A 21,525-nucleotide genomic window follows, 5' to 3' on the forward strand; every position below is an offset into this window, starting at 1 on the left:
TGCGATACTGACATAGGTCCAAATGTTTGAAACACTAAATGCTGATATCATGTGTGTGTTGTATCTGCTGATGTAAACAAGTCTGATACTGACATAGATCCAAATGTTTGAAACATGAAATACCGATATCGTGTGTGTGTGTTGTATCAGCTAAGTGCAATACTGACATAAGTCCAAATGTTTGAAACACTAAATACTGATATCATGTGTGTTTATTGTATCTGCTGATGTAAACAAGTCTGATACTGACATAGATCCAAATGTTTGAAACACTAAATACTGATATCATGTGTGTTTATTGTATATGCTGATGTAAACAAGTCTGATACTGACATAAGTCCAAATGTTTGAAACACTAAATACTGATATCATGTGTGTTTATTGTATCTGCTGATGTAAACAAGTCTGATACTGACATAAATCCAAATGTTTGAAACACTAAATACTGATATCATGTGTGTTTATTGTATCTGCTGATGTAAACAAGTCTGATACTGACATAGATCCAAATGTTTGAAACACTAAATACTGATATCATGTGTGTTTATTGTATCTGCTGATGTAAACAAGTCTGATACTGACATAAGTCCAAATGTTTGAAACACTAAATACTGATATCATGTGTGTTTATTGTATCTGCTGATGTAAACAAGTCTGATACTGACATAGATCCAAATGTTTGAAACATGAAATACCGATATCGTGTGTGTGTGTTGTATCAGCTAAGTGCAATACTGACATAGGTCCAAATGTTTGAAACACTAAATACTGATATCATGTGTGTTTATTGTATCTGCTGATGTAAACAAGTCTGATACTGACATAGATCCAAATGTTTGAAACACTAAATACTGATATCATGTGTGTTTATTGTATCTGCTGATGTAAACAAGTCTGATACTGACATAGGTCCAAATGTTTGAAACACTAAATACTGATATCATGTGTGTTTATTGTATCTGCTGATGTAAACAAGTCTGATACTGACATAGATCCAAATGTTTGAAACACTACATACTGATATCATGTGTGTGTTGTATCTGCTGATGTAAACAAGTCTGATACTGACATAGATCCAAATGTTTGAAACACTAAATACTGATATCATGTGTTTTTATTGTATCTGCTGATGTAAACAAGTCTGATACTGACATAGGTCCAAATGTTTGAAACACTAAATACTGATATCATGTGTGTTTATTGTATCTGCTGATGTAAACAAGTCTGATACTGACATAGATCCAAATGTTTGAAACACTAAATACTGATATCATGTGTGTTTATTGTATCTGCTGATGTAAACAAGTCTGATACTGACATAGATCCAAATGTTTGAAACGCTAAATACTGATATCATGTGTGTGTTGTATCTGCTGATGTAAACAAGTCTGATACTGACATAGGTCCAAATGTTTGAAACACTACATACTGATATCATGTGTGTGTTGTATCTGCTAAGTGCGATACTGATATCGCTGCAAATGAGAAAGGAGCAGCAGTGGGAGGAGCCAATCAGAGCAGGCCTGGGGGGTCACAGCGGCACCTTGTGGGCGTGTCCTCCACAGGTGTGGGCGTGCAGCGAGCGCCTCTCCTGGTAGCGCTTGCCACAGGCGGCGCAGGCGTGCGGCTTCTCGCCCGAGTGGGTCATCATGTGGCGTTTGAGGTCCACCTTCTGCACGAAGCTCTTGTGGCACAGGCGGCACTCGTGCACCTTGTCCTTCCTGTGGAAGCGCTCGTGCGTCTCCAGCGACACCTTCTGGCGGAAGGTCTTCCCACACAGGCTGCAGACGAAGGCCTTCTCGCCCGTGTGGATCTTCATGTGGGCGTCCAGGTTGCCCAGCTGCCTGAAGTCCTTGGCGCACACCTGGCAGGTGTAGGGTTTCTCTCCCGTGTGGATCCTCCTGTGCACCTGCAGGTGTTGGCTCATGGAGAACTTCCTGCCGCACACCTCGCACACGTGCCTCCTCACCTGCCGCTCACCTGGGCTCTTCTTCTGACGCTGTTGCGCAACACCGTCTGAGGGTCCAGTGGGCGGGGCTTCTTCTCGCTTTCCTTCCTGATCCTCCCTGGAAGACACTGGCTCCGCCTCCTCGCCATCACCCTCCGTGCACTTCCCACACTCGCCGCAGCGCCGCCACACCACACCTTCACCTTCACGATCACAATGGACTGTAGGGGGCGGAGCCTCTGTAAGGGAGGAGAGTCATTGGTCCCACAAAGTTGAGAAGTAAACATTATAAATGAAAAGTAAATATTGCAAATGTTATGAATGAGAAGTAAATATTGCAAATGTAATGAAAGAGAAGTAAATATTACAAATGTTATGAAAGAGAAGTAAATATTACAAATGTTATGAATGAGAAGTAAATATTACAAATGTTATGAATGAGAAGTAAAGATTACAGATGTCATGAATGAGAAGTAAATATTACAAATGTTATGAATGAGAAGTAAATATTGCAAATGTAATGAAAGAGAAGTAAATATTACAGATGTCATGAATGAGAAGTAAATATTACAAATGTTATGAAAGAGAAGTAAATATTACAAATGTCATGAAAGAGAAGTAAATATTACAAATATCATGAATGAGAAGTAAATATTGCAAATGTTATGAAAGAGAAGTAAATATTACAAATGTTAATAAAGACAAGTAAATATTACAAATGTTATGAAAGAGAAGTAAATATTACAAATGTTATGAATGAAATGTAAATATTACAAATGTTATGAAAGAGAAGTAAATATTACAAATGTTATGAAAGAGAAGTAAATATTGCAAATATCATGAATGAGAAGTAAATATTGCAAATGTTATGAAAGAGAAGTAAATATTACAAATGTTAATAAAGACAAGTAAATATTACAAATGTTATGAAAGAGAAGTAAATATTACAAATGTTATGAATGAAATGTAAATATTACAAATGTTATGAAAGAGAAGTAAATATTATAAATGTTATGAAAGAGAAGTAAATATTGCAAATGTTATGAGAGAGAAGTAAATATTGCAAATGTTATGAAAGAGAAGTAAATATTACAAATGTTATGAAAGAGAAGTCAAAATTGCAAATGTTATGAATGAGAAGTAAATATTGCAAATGTTATGAAAGAGAAGTAAATATTACAAATGTTATGAAAGAGAATATTACAAATGTTATGAATGAAATGTAAATATTACAAATGTTATGAATGAGATGTAAATATTACAAATGTTATGAAAGATAAGTAAATATTGCAAATGTTATGAATGAGAAATATTGCAAATGTTATGAATGAGAAGTAAATATTACAAATGTTATGAAAGAGAAGTAAATATTGCAAATGTCATGAAAGAGAAGTAAATATTGCAAATGTTATGAAAGAGAAGTAAATATTACAAATGTTATGAATTAGATGTAAATATTACAAATGTTATGAAAGAGAAGTAAATATTACAAATGTTATGAAAGAGAAGTAAATATTACAAATGTTATGAAAGAGAAGTAAATATTACAAATGTTATGAATGAAATGTAAATATTACAAATGTTATGAAATAGAAGTAAATATTACAAATGGTTATGAAAGATAAGTAAATATTGCAAATGTTATGAAAGAGAAATAATTACAAATGTTATGAATGAGAAGTAAATATTGCAAATGTTATGAATGAGAAGTAAATATTACAAATGTTATGAAAGAGAAGTAAATATTACAAATGTTATGAATGATAAGTAAATATTGCAAATGTAATGAATGAGATTAAATATTACAAATGTTATGAATGAGAAGTAAATATTACAAATGTTATGAAAGAGAAGTAAATATTGCAAATGTTATGAATGAGCAGTAAATATTGCAAATGTTATGAATGAGAAGTAAATATTGCAAATGTAATGAATGAGATTAAATATTACAAATGTTGTGAAAGAGAAGTGAATATTACAAATGTTATGAATGAAAAGTAAATATTACAAATGTTATGAATGAGAAGTAAATATTACAAATGTCATGAAAGAGAAGTAAATATTACAAATGTTATGAATGAAAAGTAAATATTACAAATGTTATTGATGAGAAGTAAATATTACAAATGTTAAGAATGAGAAGTAAAGATTACAAATGTCATGAAAGAGAAGTAAATATTACAAATGTTATGAAAGAGAAGTAAATACTACAAATGTCATGAAAGAGAAGTAAATATTACAAATGTTATGAAGGAGAAGTAAATACTACAAATGTTATGAAAGAGAAGTAAATATTACAAATGTTATGAAAGAGAAGTAAATACAGCCCTTTGAGACACTTGTGATTTAGGGCTATATAAATAAACATTGATTGATTGATTGATTGACTACAAATGTTATGAAAGAGAAGTAAATATTACAAATGTTAAGAAAGAGAAGTAAATATTACAAATGTCATGAATGAGAAGTAAATATTACAAATGTTATGAAAGAGAAGTAAATATTACAAATGTTATGAAAGAGAAGTAAATACTACAAATGTTATGAAAGAGAAGTAAATATTACAAATGTTATGAAAGAGAAGTAAATACTACAAATGTTATGAAAGAGAAGTGAATATTACAAATGTTATGAAAGAGAAGTAAATACTAAAATTGTTATGAAAGAGAAGTAAATATTACAAATGTTATGAAAGAGAAGTAAATACTACAAATGTTATGAAAGAGAAGTAAATATTACAAATGTTATGAATGAGATGTAAATATTACAAATGTTATGAAAGAGAAGTAAATATAAAGAAGTATTAAGTGTGTAATAATATTTATGTTTTCTACAAGTTGGGATCCCAACTTAGTCAATAAAACAACAAGTAAACAAAAACGTAGTCACTAAAACAACAAGTAAACAAAAAGGTAGTCAATAAAACAACAAGTAAACAACAACTTAGTCACTAAAACAACAAGTAAACAAAAACTTAGTCAATAAAACAACAAGTAAACAAAAACTTAGTCAACAAAACAACAAGTAAACAAAAACTTAGTCAATAAAACAACAAGTGAACAAAAACTTAGTCAACAAAACAACCAGTAAACAAAAACTTAGTCACTAAAACAACAAGTAAACAAAAACGTAGTCAACAAAACAACAAGTAAACAAAAACTTAGTCACTAAAACAACAAGTAAACAAAAACTTAGTCAACAAAACAACAAGAAAACAAAAACTTAGTCAACAAAACAACAAGTAAACAAAAACTTAGTCAACAAAACAACCAGTAAACAAAAACTTAGTCACTAAAACAACAAGTAAACAAAAACTTAGTCAACAAAACAACAAGTAAACAAAAACTTAGTCACTAAAACAACAAGTAAACAAAAACTTAGTCACTAAAACAACAAGTAAACAAAAACTTAGTCAACAAAACAACAAGTAATTAAAAATAAAAACTACTTTCACTTCTAAATGTTACTTTTTCTCACTTTGTTCAATTTGTCAACAATAACAAACCTAATAATGATTGTGTTCCAAATAATATATCCACCAAATCACTCTTGGTATCGACACCACTAATAGATGGCTGTATCGTGTGACTGCAGCAACACTAATGATGTTCTCTCTACTACTCTTCTTTCTCTCTACTACTCTTCTTTCTCTCTACTACTCTTCTTTCTCTCTACTACTCTTCTTATGTACACCTTGATGTTATCTCTACTACTCTTCTTTCTCTCTACTACTCTTCTTTCTCTCTACTACTCTTCTTTCTCTCTACTACCCTTCTTATGTACACCTTGATGTTATCTCTACTACTCTTCTTTCTCTCTACTACTCTTCTTATGTACACCTGGATGTTCTCTCTACTACTCTTCTTTCTCTCTACTACTCTTCTTTCTCTCTACTACTCTTCTTTCTCTCTACTACTCTTCTTATGTACACCTTGATGTTATCTCTACTACTCTTCTTTCTCTCTACTACTCTTCTTTCTCTCTACTACTCTTCTTTCTCTCTACTACTCTTCTTATGTACACCTTGATGTTATCTCTACTACTCTTCTTTCTCTCTACTACTCTTCTTATGTACACCTTGATGTTATCTCTACTACTCTTCTTTCTCTCTACTACTCTTCTTATGTACACCTTGATGTTCTCTCTACTACTCTTCTTTCTCTCTACTACTCTTCTTTCTCTCTACTACTCTTCTTTCTCTCTACTACTCTTCTTATGTACACCTGGATGTTCTCTCTACTACTCTTCTTATGTACACCTTAATGTTCTCTCTTCTTATGTACACCTTGATGTTCTCTCTACTACTCTTCTTTCTCTCTACTACTCTTCTTTCTCTCTACTACTCTTCTTTCTCTCTACTACTCTTCTTATGTACACCTGGATGTTCTCTCTACTACTCTTCTTTCTCTCTACTACTCTTCTTTCTCTCTACTACTCTTCTTTCTCTCTACTACTCTTCTTATGTACACCTGGATGTTCTCTCTACTACTCTTCTTATGTACACCTGGATGTTCTCTCTACTACTCTTCTTATGTACACCTTAATGTTCTCTCTTTTTATGTACACCTTGATGTTCTCTCTACTACTCTTCTTATGTACACCTTGATGTTCTCTCTTCTTATGTACACCTTGATGTTCTCTCTTCTTATGTACACCTTGATGTTCTCTCTTCTTATGTTCACCTTGATGTTCTCTCTACTACTCTTCTTATGTACACCTTGATGTTCTCTCCCTAAATTCCTTGTTGAGAAATGTTGTTCTTCAACAATTTGTACTGTAATTGTACAATATGTACTTTGTACTTATTGTTTACTTTCATGTTAATATCTATAACTCTAATTTACTTCCGTGTTGCTAACTTTACTAAGCACTTTTGTCTTCTGACGATCCAAAGTAGCTTGCTAGTATCGATAGTACTGATACGGTGATGATGCAGGTGTGGGAGCAGTAGTGATGACGTCATGTAATGGCTGATCCGGGTATTTCCTTACTGCTGTGCTGCAAGTGAGCTAAGATTAGATCCACGACAGCAACAATTCCTTCCAGAACTTTCCTTGTGAGCTGCGCCACTTCCATGCCGCGGTGGTCGTCCAGCAGGCGGACAATGTGTTCCGCTGCCGCCCGCAGATGCTGCTCGACGGCCGGCCGCCAAGCGCCGCACGCTCGGGTCGACATTTGGCCGATGATATTATTATTATATTATATGATATTATTGTTGCTGGAATGTTCGGCCTCAAGAAGCGGAAAGAAAACACGCCAGCTTCCGGGTTAGCAGCCTGTCACATGATTTTACGCATGCGCAATGTTCCCCTCCTCAAAGTTGGGTAAAGAAAAGTTTCACTTTGATGACTTCTTCTAGGCAACATTTACTAGTATTTTATATTTATTTACTAGTATTTTCTATTTACTTACTAGTATTTTATATTTATTTACTAGTATTTTATATTTATTTACTAGTATTTTATATTTATTTACTAGTATTTTATATTTATTTGGAGCTCATTTGAGTCGTTCTTCTAATCAAAGTGTGGCCCCTTCCCTTCCCATCCAGAAGGTGGCAGTAGCGCACTACAAGCGCCATTCAACAGCAGGGAGGAAGAGGACGTCATGCTGCCCTCTGCTGGTCACATTTAAATACTTCATGTTTTCTTGTGAATATTACAGTCATGTATGAATATTGACATTGTTGTTGTCTTATATGCTTATGACATTAACACTCTTTATTAACATGTTCCATTCATGACGTCATCGTCACACTTCACAGGCACAATCCAAAATACAAATCTCAATATAAAAGCCAAATAAAAAGCTCAAATAAAGAGTCGAAATTCAAATAAAGAAAGATAAAAAACACAATAAAAAGGCCAAAAAAAGACGAATAAAAACAAAAAGCCAACCAAATAATAATAAAAAGACAATTAAAAAGAAAGAAATCCCCCCAAAAAGACAAATAACATTCCAAAAGAAATAAGACAAAAAAATACAAAGCCAAAATCCACAATAAAAGACAATAAATAAAATTCCAAGTAAAAAAATTGAAGAATAAAAAGTAAAAGAATAAAAAGCTAATAAAAATTCAAAATAAAAGAAAACAATTAAATCAAAATAAAAAGCCAAAAAGCTAATACAAATCCAAAATATAAGAAGATAAAAAAAATAAAAACAACAATGACAAAGTCAAAGATGACAATAAAACAAATAAAAATAAAACAACAATAATAAAAAATAAAACAACAATATTACAAATAAAAATAAAACAACAAAGATGACAATAATACAAAAAAAACAAAGATGGCAATAATAAAAATACAAATAAAACAAAAATACAAAAAAATATAAAACAACAAAAATACAAATACAAAAAAACAATAATACAAAAAAATATAAAACAACAAAAATACAAATACAAAAAAACAATAATACAAAAAAATATAAAACAACAATAATACAAATAAAAATTAAACAACAATAATACAAATACAAATAAAACAACAAAAATACAAAAAAATATAAAACAACAAAAATACAAATACAAAAAAACAATAATAAAAAATATATAAAACAACAATAATACAAATAAAAATTAAACAACAATAATACAAATACAAATAAAACAATAATAATACAAATAAAACAACAAAAATACAAATGAAAATGAACCAGTAACAATGCAAATACAAATTGAACAACAATAATACAAATAAAAATAAAACAACAATAATACAAATAAAAATTAAACAACAAAGATGACAATAATACAAAAAACAAAGATGGCAATAATACAAATACAAATAAAACAACAATAATACAGATACAAATAAAACAACCACAATACCAATAAGAATAAAACAACAATACAAATAAAAATTAAACAACAATAATACAAATACAAATAAAACAATAATAATACAAATAAAAATTAAACAACAAAAATACACATAAAAATGAAACAACAATACAAATGAAAATGAAACAACAATAATACAAATCTAAATGAAACAACAATAATACAAATAACAATTAAACAACAATAATACAAATACAAATTTAACAACAATAATAAAAATAAAACAACAATAATACAAATAAAAATTAAACAACAAAAATAAAAATAAAACAATACAAATGAAAATGAAACAACAATAATACAAATAAAAATTAAACAACAAAAATAAAAATAAAAACAATACAAATGAAAATGAAACAACAATAATACAAATAAAAATCAAACAAATAAGACTCTTCATCAACTTTCCTCCTCAGAGTCTTCATCCTCCTCTTCCTCAGACTCATCTTCATCCTCCTCCTCTTCCTCTCTGCTCGCTTGGCGTCCGGAGGCTCTCTGTTGCTACGGCAACCACGGAGGTGAGGACACAGAAGTGAGCGTGAGGGGGCGGGACCTACCTGGAAAGGTGTGGAGGCGGTGCCCTCCAGGGAGTTGGCTGGCGTCAGGTAGTCGGGGGGGTGCAGGGAACTCCTGAACACCTGAAGGCAGCGCTGCAGGTCAGGTGAGCGCTGAGGGAGAGTGGGCGGGGCTTACCTTGAGGTCCTCCTCCTCCTCCACACTGTGGATGCTGTGATAGGCCAGCGTGTAGAGCTCCAAGGCCTTGGCGTGGAAGGACATCTCCACCGTCACAAAGTCACTCAGGATCTTCTGCAGGACACACACACACACCTTGTGGGGGCGTGGCTTGGAAGGAGGCGTGGCTTGGGCCGTGGCACACCTTAAGGTCTCGCATCTTCTGCTTCTCAAACTCCTCCATGGTCTCCTCCAGTTGACGGGTGGTGCGTGTGGCGTCCATGGTGGCCCGCTGCAGGTCGCTCTCCGCCTGACGCACACACCGCCATCATCACAACACCATCACAACACCATTACAACACCATCGTCACAACACCATCATCACAAACACAAATGCTGCTCTTTCTGTGTACACACCTGAGACTGGAGGCAGAGTCAAGGAACACTTACTTCAATCACACACACACACACACACACACACACACACACACACACACACACACAGGTAAAAGATACGATGACTTGGCGGTCCGAGGGGTTCTTCTGGCGAGTTCTTTCCAGCTGATCCATTTGTTTGGACTCTCGTGTTCTGGCACTCTGAGTGGTCTTCACGTCCTCCTGGGTGGACACACACACACACACACACACACACACACACACACACACACACTTGTTACTATGACCACACACACACACTTGTTACTATGACCACACACACACACTTGTTACTATGACTACACACACACACACACACACACACACACACACTTGTTACTATGACCACACACACACACATTTGTTGCTATGACCACACACACACACTTGTTACTATGACCACACACACACACTTGTTACTATGACTACACACACACACACACACACACACACTTGTTACTATGACCACACACACACACACATTTGTTGCTATGACCACACCCACACACTTGTTACTATGACCACACACACACACACACACACACACACACACACACACACACACACACACACACACACACACACACACACACTTGTTACTATGACCACACACACACACACACACACACACACACACACACCCACACACTTGTTACTATGACCACACACACACACACCCACACACACACACACACACACACACACACACACACACACACACACACACACACACACACACACACACACACACACACACACACACACACTTGTTGCTATGAGCACATGATGCTAGCAGTAATGCTAAGACTTACCCTTTTGCGTCGCACCACAGCATTGTAACCTTTTAACGGCTCAATGACCTTGACCTCCAGTCGCTCCACCTGTAACATCACACCTATTATTATTATTAATGTACTTACTACTATTATTATTATTAATGTACTTACTACTATTATTATTATTAATGTACTTACTACTATTATCATTATTAATGTACTTACTACTATTCATATTATTAATGTACTTACTACTATCATTATTATTAATGTACTTACTACTATTATTATTATTAATGTACTTACTACTATTATTATTATTAATGTACTTACTACTATTATTATTATTATTATTAATGTACTTACTACTATTATTCATATTATTCATGTACTTACTACTATCATTATTATTAATGTACTTACTACTATTATTATTATTAATGTACTTACTACTATTATTATTATTATTATTAATGTACTTACTACTATTATTATTATTAATGTACTTACTACTATTTAATGTACTTACTATTATTATTATTATTATTAATGTACTTACTACTATTTAATGTACTTACTATTATTATTATTATTAATGTACTTACTACTATTTAATGTACTTACTACTATTATTATTATTAATGTACTTACTACTATTTAATGTACTTACTACTATTATTATTATTAATGTACTTACTACTATTTAATGTTCTTACTACTATTATTATTATGAATGTCACCTGTGCTTGGCGGTAGTCCTGAATCTTGGCCAGGTGGCTGGCAAAGTGCTTCAAAGCGTTCTTCAGGCTGGGAGTCTCCGTGTCAGAATACTGGCCCAGCTCACGCACCAGCAGGTCCGCCTTGTCCCGAACACGAGCTGAGTTACGTCCGTACGCCGCCAACGTCTGACACATCTTGCCAAAATGCTTCTCCACGTTACTGATGCGCTCCTGGATCCTCTTGGTCTGATTGTCCCTGAACACACCGCTCATTAATAACACGTTCATATTGTCAACATCTTGTCTTATTGTCCCTGAACACACCGCTCACTAATAACACATTCATATTGTCAACATCTGACACATTGTCTGATTGTCCCTGAACACACCGCTCACTAATAACACATTATTGTCAACATCTGACACATCTTGTCTGATTGTCCCTGAACACACCGCTCACTAATAACACATTCATATTGTCAACATCTGACACATCTTGTCTGATTGTCCCTGAACACACCGCTCACTAATAACACATTCATATTGTCAACATCTGACACATCTTGTCTGATTGTCCCTGAACACACCACTCACTAATAACACATTCATATTGTCAACATCTGACACATTGTCTGATTGTCCCTGAACACACCGCTCACTAATAACACATTATTGTCAACATCTGACACATCTTGTCTGATTGTCCATGAACACACCGCTCACTAATAACACATTCATATTGTCAACATCTGACACATTGTCTGATTGTCCCTGAACACACCACTCACTAATAACACATTCATATTGTCAACATCTGACACATCTTGTCTGATTGTCCCTGAACACACCGCTCACTAATAACACATTCATATTGTCAACATCTGACACATCTTGTCTGATTGTCCCTGAACACACCGCTCACTAATAACACATTCATATTGTCAACATCTGACACATCTTGTCTGATTGTCCCTGAACACACCGCTCACTAATAACACATTCATATTGTCAACATCTGACACATCTTGTCTGATTGTCCCTGAACACACCGCTCACTAATAACACATTCATATTGTCAACATCTGACACATTGTCTGATTGTCCCTGAACACACCGCTCACTAATAACACATTATTGTCAACATCTGACACATCTTGTCTGATTGTCCATGAACACACCGCTCACTAATAACACATTCATATTGTCAACATCTGACACATTGTCTGATTGTCCCTGAACACACCACTCACTAATAACACATTCATATTGTCAACATCTGACACATCTTGTCTGATTGTCCCTGAACACACCGCTCACTAATAACACATTCATATTGTCAACATGAATAAATGATACATGAATAAATGATACATGAATAAATGATACCTCATCCGGGCGTCGGGAGTTCGACTCATCTCTGCTGAGAAGTAAGAATGGAACCAATCAACCACTGACGTCCCAAGTCCACGCTAACTAGCGCCTAACAGGCTTGTAACTAGCAAACAGGCTTGTAACTAGCAGGTTAGCAACTAGCAGGTTAGCACTTAGCTGGTTAGCAACTAGCAGGTTAGCAACTAGCTGGTTAGCAACTAGCAGGTTAGCAACTAGCAGGTTAGCAACTAGCAGGTCAGCAACTAGCTGGTTAGCAACTAGCAGGTTAGCACCTAGCAGGTTAGCAACTAGCTGGCTGGCAAACGACACTTCGTCGTTTCCATGGATTCCTTTTCTTCTTCTTTATTTCGACGGGAGTGTTGCAAGCAATGTTCAGGTGAGTGCTGCCCCCTGCTGTACATCCAGGTGACATCACATGTACAGACATGTACAGACATGATTTAAAGGCCACTATTTCCTTCATTCGACGGTTGCGTCTTTAAGTCTAGCATGCTCTTATAGCAACACTGTACGTTTGTATTAATGACATGTAAGTTTATATTAATGACATGTAAGTTTATATTAACACTGCAGTCTTACATCACGACACCTAGCGGCGGCAGTCGGGATTACAACAACAGAACACGAGACTCCACATTCTTCTCCTCCAACATCTTTTGACCAAAACACTTTAAATGTTGTGTAAAGTCTATTTTCAATTAACTTATTTCAATCACGTCAACTCCGACTTGTTTAGTTTGGCATTATTAAAGCGTTATTACACAGTAATGTCTCGTAGTTAGGGTTCATATAATTTATATAGATACATATTTGTATTACATGTATATAGAAACCTTTTAACATGACATTTTAATGATTGAGCATGACTTCCACGGTAAAACGTCATCTATTGTGCCTAAAACTTGTACGAAAATAAACTCAACAATATTACTTCATACTGGGACGCTGTTTGGCTTTGATTGGCTGCAGCGCGCAAAATGTCTCTCTTCCCATTGGCCGAGATTCCCGTCAGTCACACATGTGCGGGCAGTGATTGGTCAGATGACCGGAAGTGATGTCCGTCGTCTTCCTGAAGTCGAACAGTAGAACCGAGCGGGACGGAGAGCGAAGCTGCTCGGATGCAACTTTGTCAAACAAGTGTCAACTTTGGCAAACAAGACAATCCCGGATGCAACTTTGACAAACAAGACGACCCCGGATGCAACTTTGACAAAGTCTTGACTTCACCTGACACCGGAAGTCCCGCCTGTGTTCCGACAAAAGGCGCCTTTTACTGGCTTTTGTGACCGCGCAGTTCCAGCGGCTTCAGCTCGGCGGCCGCAGATGGAAGCTGCCCCGGCCAAGGCGAAGCTGCTGGGCCGCCTGCTGGTGTCCAACCAACTGGACGCCAAGGACGAGCTGGAGGAGGTAGGACGAGCCGGAAGTCACCGCGGGCTAACACGCTAGCTAGCATGCTAGCTAGCCTAGCCTAGCCTAGGATGCTAATGGACGTCAACATCTTGTGTACTTGCTCAATCAAAGCTTTCACTTTTCCTCCAAAAGTATTCTTCACTTTTTATTTTGAAGAGTGGAGTGTCCTCATTAATGTCACACTACTACTACTGATCCATCCATCCATTTTCCTACCGCTTGTCCCTTTTGGGCAAAGAGTATTCATTTCAACACGACCTAAAGTAAACTGTGTGTTTGTAGAAACTGGAGCGTTGTGTCGGAGTGGTCCATGCCTTGTCTAATGGACTGTCTGAGAGGGAGGCCAACGATGCTCTCACCGCCAACGTAAGTCACACACACACACACACACACACACACACACACTGTAGTAATGTGTCACCATGGTCACAAGGTGTGCAAAGGCCCTCAGCAACATGACGAGGTGTGTCTGGGTCTCTTCGCTCTGCTCCTCACGGAACCCACTCAGGCCCAGCGGGTAAGACCCTTCATTCACCCTGTCTGCCATCGCCGCGGCAACAAAGGTGTGTGTGTGTGTGTTTAGTGTTATAGGGACCTGACGCTGATGAACAGGGACGGAATGAGCGTGATCCTGGTGAAGATCAACCAGATCTTGATGGAGAAGTTCCTCAAGCTGCAGGATGTTGCCAGAAAGCAGGTGAAGACACACACGTGTGTGTGTGTGTGTGTGTGTGTGTGTGTGTGCGCGCGCACGTACACACATGGAGCAGAGTGGTCTTTCAACTGTGTACTTACTTACTTGAAGTACTTACATATAGTGTACTTACAAAAACTGTACATACATACAGTATAGTGTACATACTTGGCATGTACTTACATATGATGCACTTACATATGATGTACTTACATAAGGTGTACTTACACAAGGTGTACTTACATAAAGTGTACTTACATATGATGTACTTATTTATGGTGTACTTAAATAAGTTGTACTTGCATAAAGTGTACTTACATATGATGTACTTAAATAAGTTGTACTTGCATAAAGTGTACTTACATATGATGTACTTACTTATGGTGTACTTAAATAAGTTGTACTTGCATAAAGTGTACTTACATATGATGTACTTAAATAAGTTGTACTTGCATAAAGTGTACTTACATATGATGTACTTACTGATGGTGTACTTAAACAAGTTGTACTTGCATAAAGTGTACTTGCATGAGGTGTACTTACATATGGTGTACATACTTGGCATGTACTTGCATAAAGTGTACTTACATGAGGTGTACTTACATATGGTGTATGTACTTGCATAAAGTGTACTTGTGTGTGTGCACAGCTGGTGTGGCTGGTCAGAGAGCTGGTAAAGAGCAGTGTGATAGGAGCTGATGGTGTCGTCATGACGCTACTCAAACAGATTGCAGGTCAGACACACACACACACACACACACTTTTAAGTGTGCACTGTGACAATGTTTGTGTGTGTGTGTGTGTGTGTGTGTGCGCAGGAGGAGACGTGTCCACAAAGAATCTTTGGTTGGCGGAAAGTGTCCTTGACATCCTGCAGGAGCAAAAGTATGACACACACACTTTTAAATGGCAGTGTATGTACCTACTGTGTGTGTGTGTGTGTGTGTGTGTGTGTGTGTGTGTGTGTGTGTGTGTGTGTGTGTGTGTGTGTGTGTGTGTGTGTGTGTGTGTGTGTGTGTGTGTGTGTGTGTGTGTGTGTGTGCAGGGAGTGGGTGGTGAAGAGCGGGATGCTGATCGCCATGTCGGTGTACACGTACCTGCGTCTGATCGTGGACCATGGCACTGCCAGTCTGCTGCCTCTGCGCCAGAAGGAAGTGGACTTCTGCATCAGCCTGCTGAGGGACAAGGTAAGGAGGCAAGGAAGCGAGGAGGCAGCATGGCAGCTGGTGGTCTTGTGTGCCCCTGCAGTTCTTGGAGTGTGTGATCATGGGCCGAGATCTGGTGCGCCTGCTCCAGAACGTGGCTCGTATCACGGAGATGGACCTCCTGTGGAGAGACCTGCTCCACAACCCTCAAGCCCTCAGTCCTCAGTTCACTGGTGAGCAGCTGCCCCTCCGCGCCGGTCTCCATGACGACACCCGTGTGTGTGTGTGTGTGTGTGTGTGTGTGTGTGTGTGTGTGTGTGTGTGTGTGTGTGTGTGTGTGTGTGTGTGTGTGTGTGTGTGTGTGTGTGTGTGTGTGTGTGTGTGTGTGTGTGTGTGTGTCAGGCATCCTCCAGCTGCTCACAGCTCGGACTTCCAGAAAGTTCCTGGCGTGCCGTCTGACCCCCGACATGGAGACCAAGCTGCTCTTCATGACGTCCAGGGTGCGAGTGACCATCTTCACGCCACGCCCGCCTTCCCCCGCGCTCACCTGCCCTCCTGCCTGCAGGTGCGCTTCGGCCAGCAGAAGCGCTACCAGGACTGGTTCCAGAGGCAGTACCTGTCCACGGTGGAGAGCCAGTCCCTGCGCTGTGATCTGATCCGCTACATCTGCGGTGTGGTCCACCCCTCCAACGAGGTCCTCAGTTCTGACATCCTGCCACGCTGGGCCATCATTGGCTGGCTGCTCACCACCTGCACCGTAAGCCCCGCCTCCAGCCACTCTCACATCATCGCCTTTCACCTTTCAACAACGTGTGTGTGTACGTGTGTGTACGTGTGTGTGTGTGTACGTGTGTGTGTGTGCCACAGTCCAACGTGGCCGCCTCCAATGCCAAGTTGGCACTTTTCTACGATTGGCTCTTCTTCAACCCCGACAAAGACAGCATCATGAACATAGGTGACACACACACACACACACATACAGCATCATGAACATAGGTGACACACACACACATACAGCATCATGAACATAGGTGACACACACACACACACACACAGACATACAGCATCATGAACATTGGTGACACACGCACACACACACACACACACACATACAGCATCATGAACATAGGTGACACACACACACACATACAGCATCATGAACATAGGTGACACACACACACACACACAGACATACAGCATCATGAACATAGGTGACACACACACACACACACATACAGCATCATGAACATAGGTGACACACACACACATACAGCATCATGAACATAGGTGACACACACACACACACACACAGACATACAGCATCATGAACATTGGTGACACACACACACACACACACATACAGCATCATGAACATAGGTGACACACACACACACACATACAGCATCATGAACATAGGTGACACACACACACACACACGCACAGACATACAGCATCATGAACATAGGTGACACACACACACACACACATACAGCATCATGAACATAGGTGACACACACACACACACACAGACATACAGCATCATGAACATAGGTGACACACACACACAGACATACAGCATCATGAACATAGGTGACACACACACACACACACACACACAGACATACAGCATCATGAACATAGGTGACACACACACACACACACATACAGCATCAAGAACATAGGTGACACACACACACACAGACATACAGCATCATGAACATAGGTGACACACACACACACACACACACACACACAGACATACAGCATCATGAACATAGGTGACACACACACACACACACACAGACATACAGCATCATGAACATAGGTGACACACACACACACACACACACACACACACATACAGCATCATGAACATAGGTGACACACACACACACATACAGCATCATGAACATAGGTGACACACACACACAGACATACAGCATCATGAACATAGGTGACACACACACACACACATACAGCATCATGAACATAGGTGACACACACACACACACACATACAGCATCATGAACATAGGTGACACACACACACACACACAGACATACAGCATCATGAACATAGGTGACACACACACACACACACACATACAGCATCATGAACATAGGTGACACACACACACACACACATACAGCATCATGAACATAGGTGACACACACACACACACACATACAGCATCATGAACATAGGTGACACACACACACACACACATACAGCATCATGAACATAGGTGACACACACACACACACACATACAGCATCATGAACATAGGTGACACACACACACACACACACATACAGCATCATGAACATAGGTGACACACACACACACACACATACAGCATCATGAACATAGGTGACACACACACACACACAGACATACAGCATCATGAACATAGGTGACACACACACACACACACATACAGCATCAAGAACATAGGTGACACACACACACACATACAGCATCATGAACATAGGTGACACACACACACACACACACATACAGCATCAAGAACATAGGTGACACACACACACACACATACAGCATCAAGAACATAGGTGACACACACACACACACACACACATACAGCATCATGAACATAGGTGACACACACACACACATACAGCATCATGAACATAGGTGACACACACACACACATACAGCATCAAGAACATAGGTGACACACACACACACATACAGCATCAAGAACATAGGTGACACACACACACACACACACACATACAACATCATGAACATAGGTGACACACACACACACACAGAGAAGTGTGTGTTGTAATCCCGGCCATGTGACGCAGAGCCGGCCATCTTGGTGATGCACCATTCCATGAAGCCACACCCTGCCATCACCGCCACACTGCTGGACTTCATGTGTCGGGTGAGACTCCGCCCCCCTGTCCTCGGTCATGTGACCTGTGGGCCCAATAGGAAGCGTGTCCCTGTCTCTCCTCAGATCATTCCTCATTTCTTTCCTCCGCTGGAAGTTCAAGTTCGTCAGGGTGTCTTCAACTCGCTCACCTTCATCATGGAGAAGAGAGTGCTGGCGTAAGGCACACACACACACACACACACGCACACACAGCATCATGAACATAGGTGACACACACACACGCGCACACACACACACACACACACACACACACGGGTTGTACGGTGTTCCCAATTAGCCTGCTCACCTGTGGGATGTTCCCAATAAGTCTTTGACGAGCATTCCTCCACTTTCTCACTCTTTTTTGCCACTCGTGCCAGCTTTTTTTGGAAACATGTCGCAGCCGTCAAATTCCAAATGAGCTAATATTTGCAACAAATAAGAAAGTGTGTGAGTGTGAACATGAAATATGTTGTCTTGGCAGTCTAGTCTATTGAATAGAAGTTGTTGTATTCTCTTTTTATTCAACATTTACACAACTACACTGCTTTTGACTTCTGTACATGAAGTGTACTTGCATATAGTGTACTTACAAAAAGTGTACATATGATACAGAAAGTGTACTTACATATAGTGTACTTACATATAGTGTACTTACAGAAAGTGTACATACGATGCATATAGTGTACTTACAGAAAGTGTACATACGATACATATAGTGTACTTACATATAGTGTACTTACAGAAAGTGTACATACGATACATAAAGTGTACTTGCATATAGTGTACTTACAGAAAGTGTACATACGATACATATAGTGTACTTACATATAGTGTACTTACAGAAAGTGTACATACGATACATATAGTGTACTTACAGAAAGTGTACATACGATACATATAGTGTACTTACAGAAAGTGTACATACGATACATATAGTGTACTTACAGAAAGTGTACTTACAGAAAGTGTACATACGATACATATAGTGTACTTACATAAAGTGTACTTACAGAAAGTGTACTTACAGAAAGTGTACATACGATACATATAGTGTACTTACAGAAAGTGTACATACGATACATATAGTGTACTTACATATAGTGTACTTACAGAAAGTGTACATACGATACATATAGTGTACTTACATATAGTGTACTTACAGAAAGTGTACATACGATACATATAGTGTACTTACAGAAAGTGTACATATAATACATATAGTGTACTTACATATAGTGTACTTACAGAAAGTGTACATACGATACATATAGTGTACTTACAGAAAGTGTACATACGATACATATGGTGTACTTACATATAGTGTACTTACATAAAGTGTACATATGATACATATAGTGTACTTACAGAAAGTGTACATACGATACATATAGTGTACTTACAGAAAGTGTACATACAATACATATAGTGTACTTACATATAGTGTACTTACAGAAAGTGTACATACGATACATAAAGTGTACTTACAGAAAGTGTACATATGATACATATAGTGTACTTACAGAAAGTGTACATACGATACATATAGTGTACTTACAGAAAGTGTACATACGATACATATAGTGTACTTACAGAAAGTGTACTTACAGAAAATGTACATACAATACATATAGTGTACTTACAGAAAGTGTACTTACATATAGTGTACTTACAGAAAGTGTACATATGATACATATAGTGTACTTACAGAAAGTGTACATACGATACATATAGTGTACTTACATATAGTGTACTTACAGAAAGTGTACATACGATACATATAGTGTACTTACATAAAGTGTACTTACAGAAAGTGTACTTACAGAAAGTGTACATAGGATGCATATAGTGTACTTACATAAAGTGTACTTACATAAAGTGTACTTACATATAGTGTACTTACAGAAAGTGTACATACGATACATATAGTGTACTTACATAAAGTGTACATACGATACATATAGTGTACTTACATAAAGTGTACTTACATAAAGTGTACTTACAGAAAGTGTACATATGATACATATAGTGTACTTACAGAAAGTGTATTTACATATAGTGTACTTACAGAAAGTGTACATACGATACATATAGTGTACTTACAGAAAGTGTATTTACATATAGTGTACTTACAGAAAGTGTACATACGATACATATAGTGTACTTACATAAAGTGTACTTACAGAAAATGTACATACGATACATATAGTGTACTTACTTATAGTGTACTTACAGAAAGTGTACATACAATACATATAGTGTACTTACAGAAAGTGTACTTACAGAAAATGTACATACGATACATATAGTGTACTTACAGAAAGTGTACTTACATATAGTGTACTTACAGAAAGTGTACATATGATACATATAGTGTACTTACAGAAAGTGTACATACGATACATATAGTGTACTTACATATAGTGTACTTACAGAAAGTGTACATACGATACATATAGTGTACTTACATAAAGTGTACTTACAGAAAGTGTACTTACAGAAAGTGTACATAGGATGCATATAGTGTACTTACATAAAGTGTACTTACATAAAGTGTACTTACATATAGTGTACTTACAGAAAGT

General features: G+C 37.7%; 3 protein-coding genes across 5 annotated transcripts in view; 1 reads left to right on the forward strand and 2 right to left on the reverse strand.

Annotated features, from left to right (window-relative positions):
* Positions 1-1,232: 1,232 nt before the first annotated feature.
* On the reverse strand, positions 1,233-7,256 carry LOC133651227 (zinc finger protein 235-like). Its single transcript, XM_062049263.1, has 2 exons — positions 6,940-7,256; positions 1,233-2,187 (listed from the first exon to the last, which is right to left on the reverse strand). The coding sequence occupies exons 1-2, from the start codon at positions 7,121-7,123 to the stop codon at positions 1,532-1,534; spliced, it is 840 nt and encodes a 279-aa protein (XP_061905247.1). The 5' UTR covers positions 7,124-7,256; the 3' UTR covers positions 1,233-1,531.
* Positions 7,257-7,536: 280 nt separating this feature from the next.
* LOC133651228 (CBY1-interacting BAR domain-containing protein 1-like) lies at positions 7,537-12,818 on the reverse strand. The gene is made up of 9 exons (XM_062049264.1): positions 12,784-12,818; positions 11,419-11,653; positions 10,715-10,783; positions 9,984-10,085; positions 9,885-9,890; positions 9,673-9,777; positions 9,489-9,602; positions 9,353-9,433; positions 7,537-9,296 (listed from the first exon to the last, which is right to left on the reverse strand). The coding sequence occupies exons 1-9, from the start codon at positions 12,810-12,812 to the stop codon at positions 9,195-9,197; spliced, it is 843 nt and encodes a 280-aa protein (XP_061905248.1). The 5' UTR covers positions 12,813-12,818; the 3' UTR covers positions 7,537-9,194.
* A 1,021-nt stretch (positions 12,819-13,839) lies between these two features.
* The window catches only part of LOC133651229 (integrator complex subunit 3), a 17,773-nt gene continuing 10,087 nt past the window's right edge, over positions 13,840-21,525 (forward strand). For all 3 annotated transcript variants that reach the window (XM_062049265.1, XM_062049266.1, XM_062049267.1), the window contains exons 1-13: positions 13,840-14,196; positions 14,482-14,565; positions 14,633-14,716; positions 14,783-14,896; positions 15,543-15,627; positions 15,712-15,778; positions 15,939-16,080; positions 16,142-16,271; positions 16,441-16,538; positions 16,604-16,795; positions 16,906-16,993; positions 18,870-18,949; positions 19,025-19,116. In XM_062049265.1, coding sequence (XP_061905249.1) covers positions 14,113-14,196; positions 14,482-14,565; positions 14,633-14,716; positions 14,783-14,896; positions 15,543-15,627; positions 15,712-15,778; positions 15,939-16,080; positions 16,142-16,271; positions 16,441-16,538; positions 16,604-16,795; positions 16,906-16,993; positions 18,870-18,949; positions 19,025-19,116 — 1,340 coding nt within the window. In that variant the 5' untranslated portion in view covers positions 13,840-14,112. The remainder of the gene's footprint in view (positions 14,197-14,481; positions 14,566-14,632; positions 14,717-14,782; positions 14,897-15,542; positions 15,628-15,711; positions 15,779-15,938; positions 16,081-16,141; positions 16,272-16,440; positions 16,539-16,603; positions 16,796-16,905; positions 16,994-18,869; positions 18,950-19,024; positions 19,117-21,525) is intronic.

This window comes from Entelurus aequoreus, linkage group LG05 (genome assembly GCF_033978785.1).
Source record: "Entelurus aequoreus isolate RoL-2023_Sb linkage group LG05, RoL_Eaeq_v1.1, whole genome shotgun sequence".
In the NCBI taxonomy this organism is placed as follows: Eukaryota; Metazoa; Chordata; class Actinopteri; order Syngnathiformes; family Syngnathidae; genus Entelurus; species Entelurus aequoreus.

What these genes read in the sequence shown, in the direction of transcription:
- LOC133651227 (XM_062049263.1), bottom strand. Translation starts at nt 7,123, where the DNA reads ATGTCGACCCGAGCGTGCGGCGCTTGGCGGCCGGCCGTCGAGCAGCAT. An exon ending in AGCTCACTTGCAGCACAGCA is followed by an intron (nt 2,188 to 6,939) that starts GTAAGGAAATAC and finishes CCTCCCTTACAG; the next exon opens with AGGCTCCGCCCCCTACAGTC.
- LOC133651228 (XM_062049264.1), bottom strand. Translation starts at nt 12,812, where the DNA reads ATGAGTCGAACTCCCGACGCCCGGATGAG. An exon ending in AGGACTACCGCCAAGCACAG is followed by an intron (nt 10,784 to 11,418) that starts GTGACATTCATA and finishes GTGATGTTACAG; the next exon opens with GTGGAGCGACTGGAGGTCAA. An exon ending in CCGCCTCCACACCTTTCCAG is followed by an intron (nt 9,297 to 9,352) that starts GTAGGTCCCGCC and finishes TGGTTGCCGTAG; the next exon opens with CAACAGAGAGCCTCCGGACG.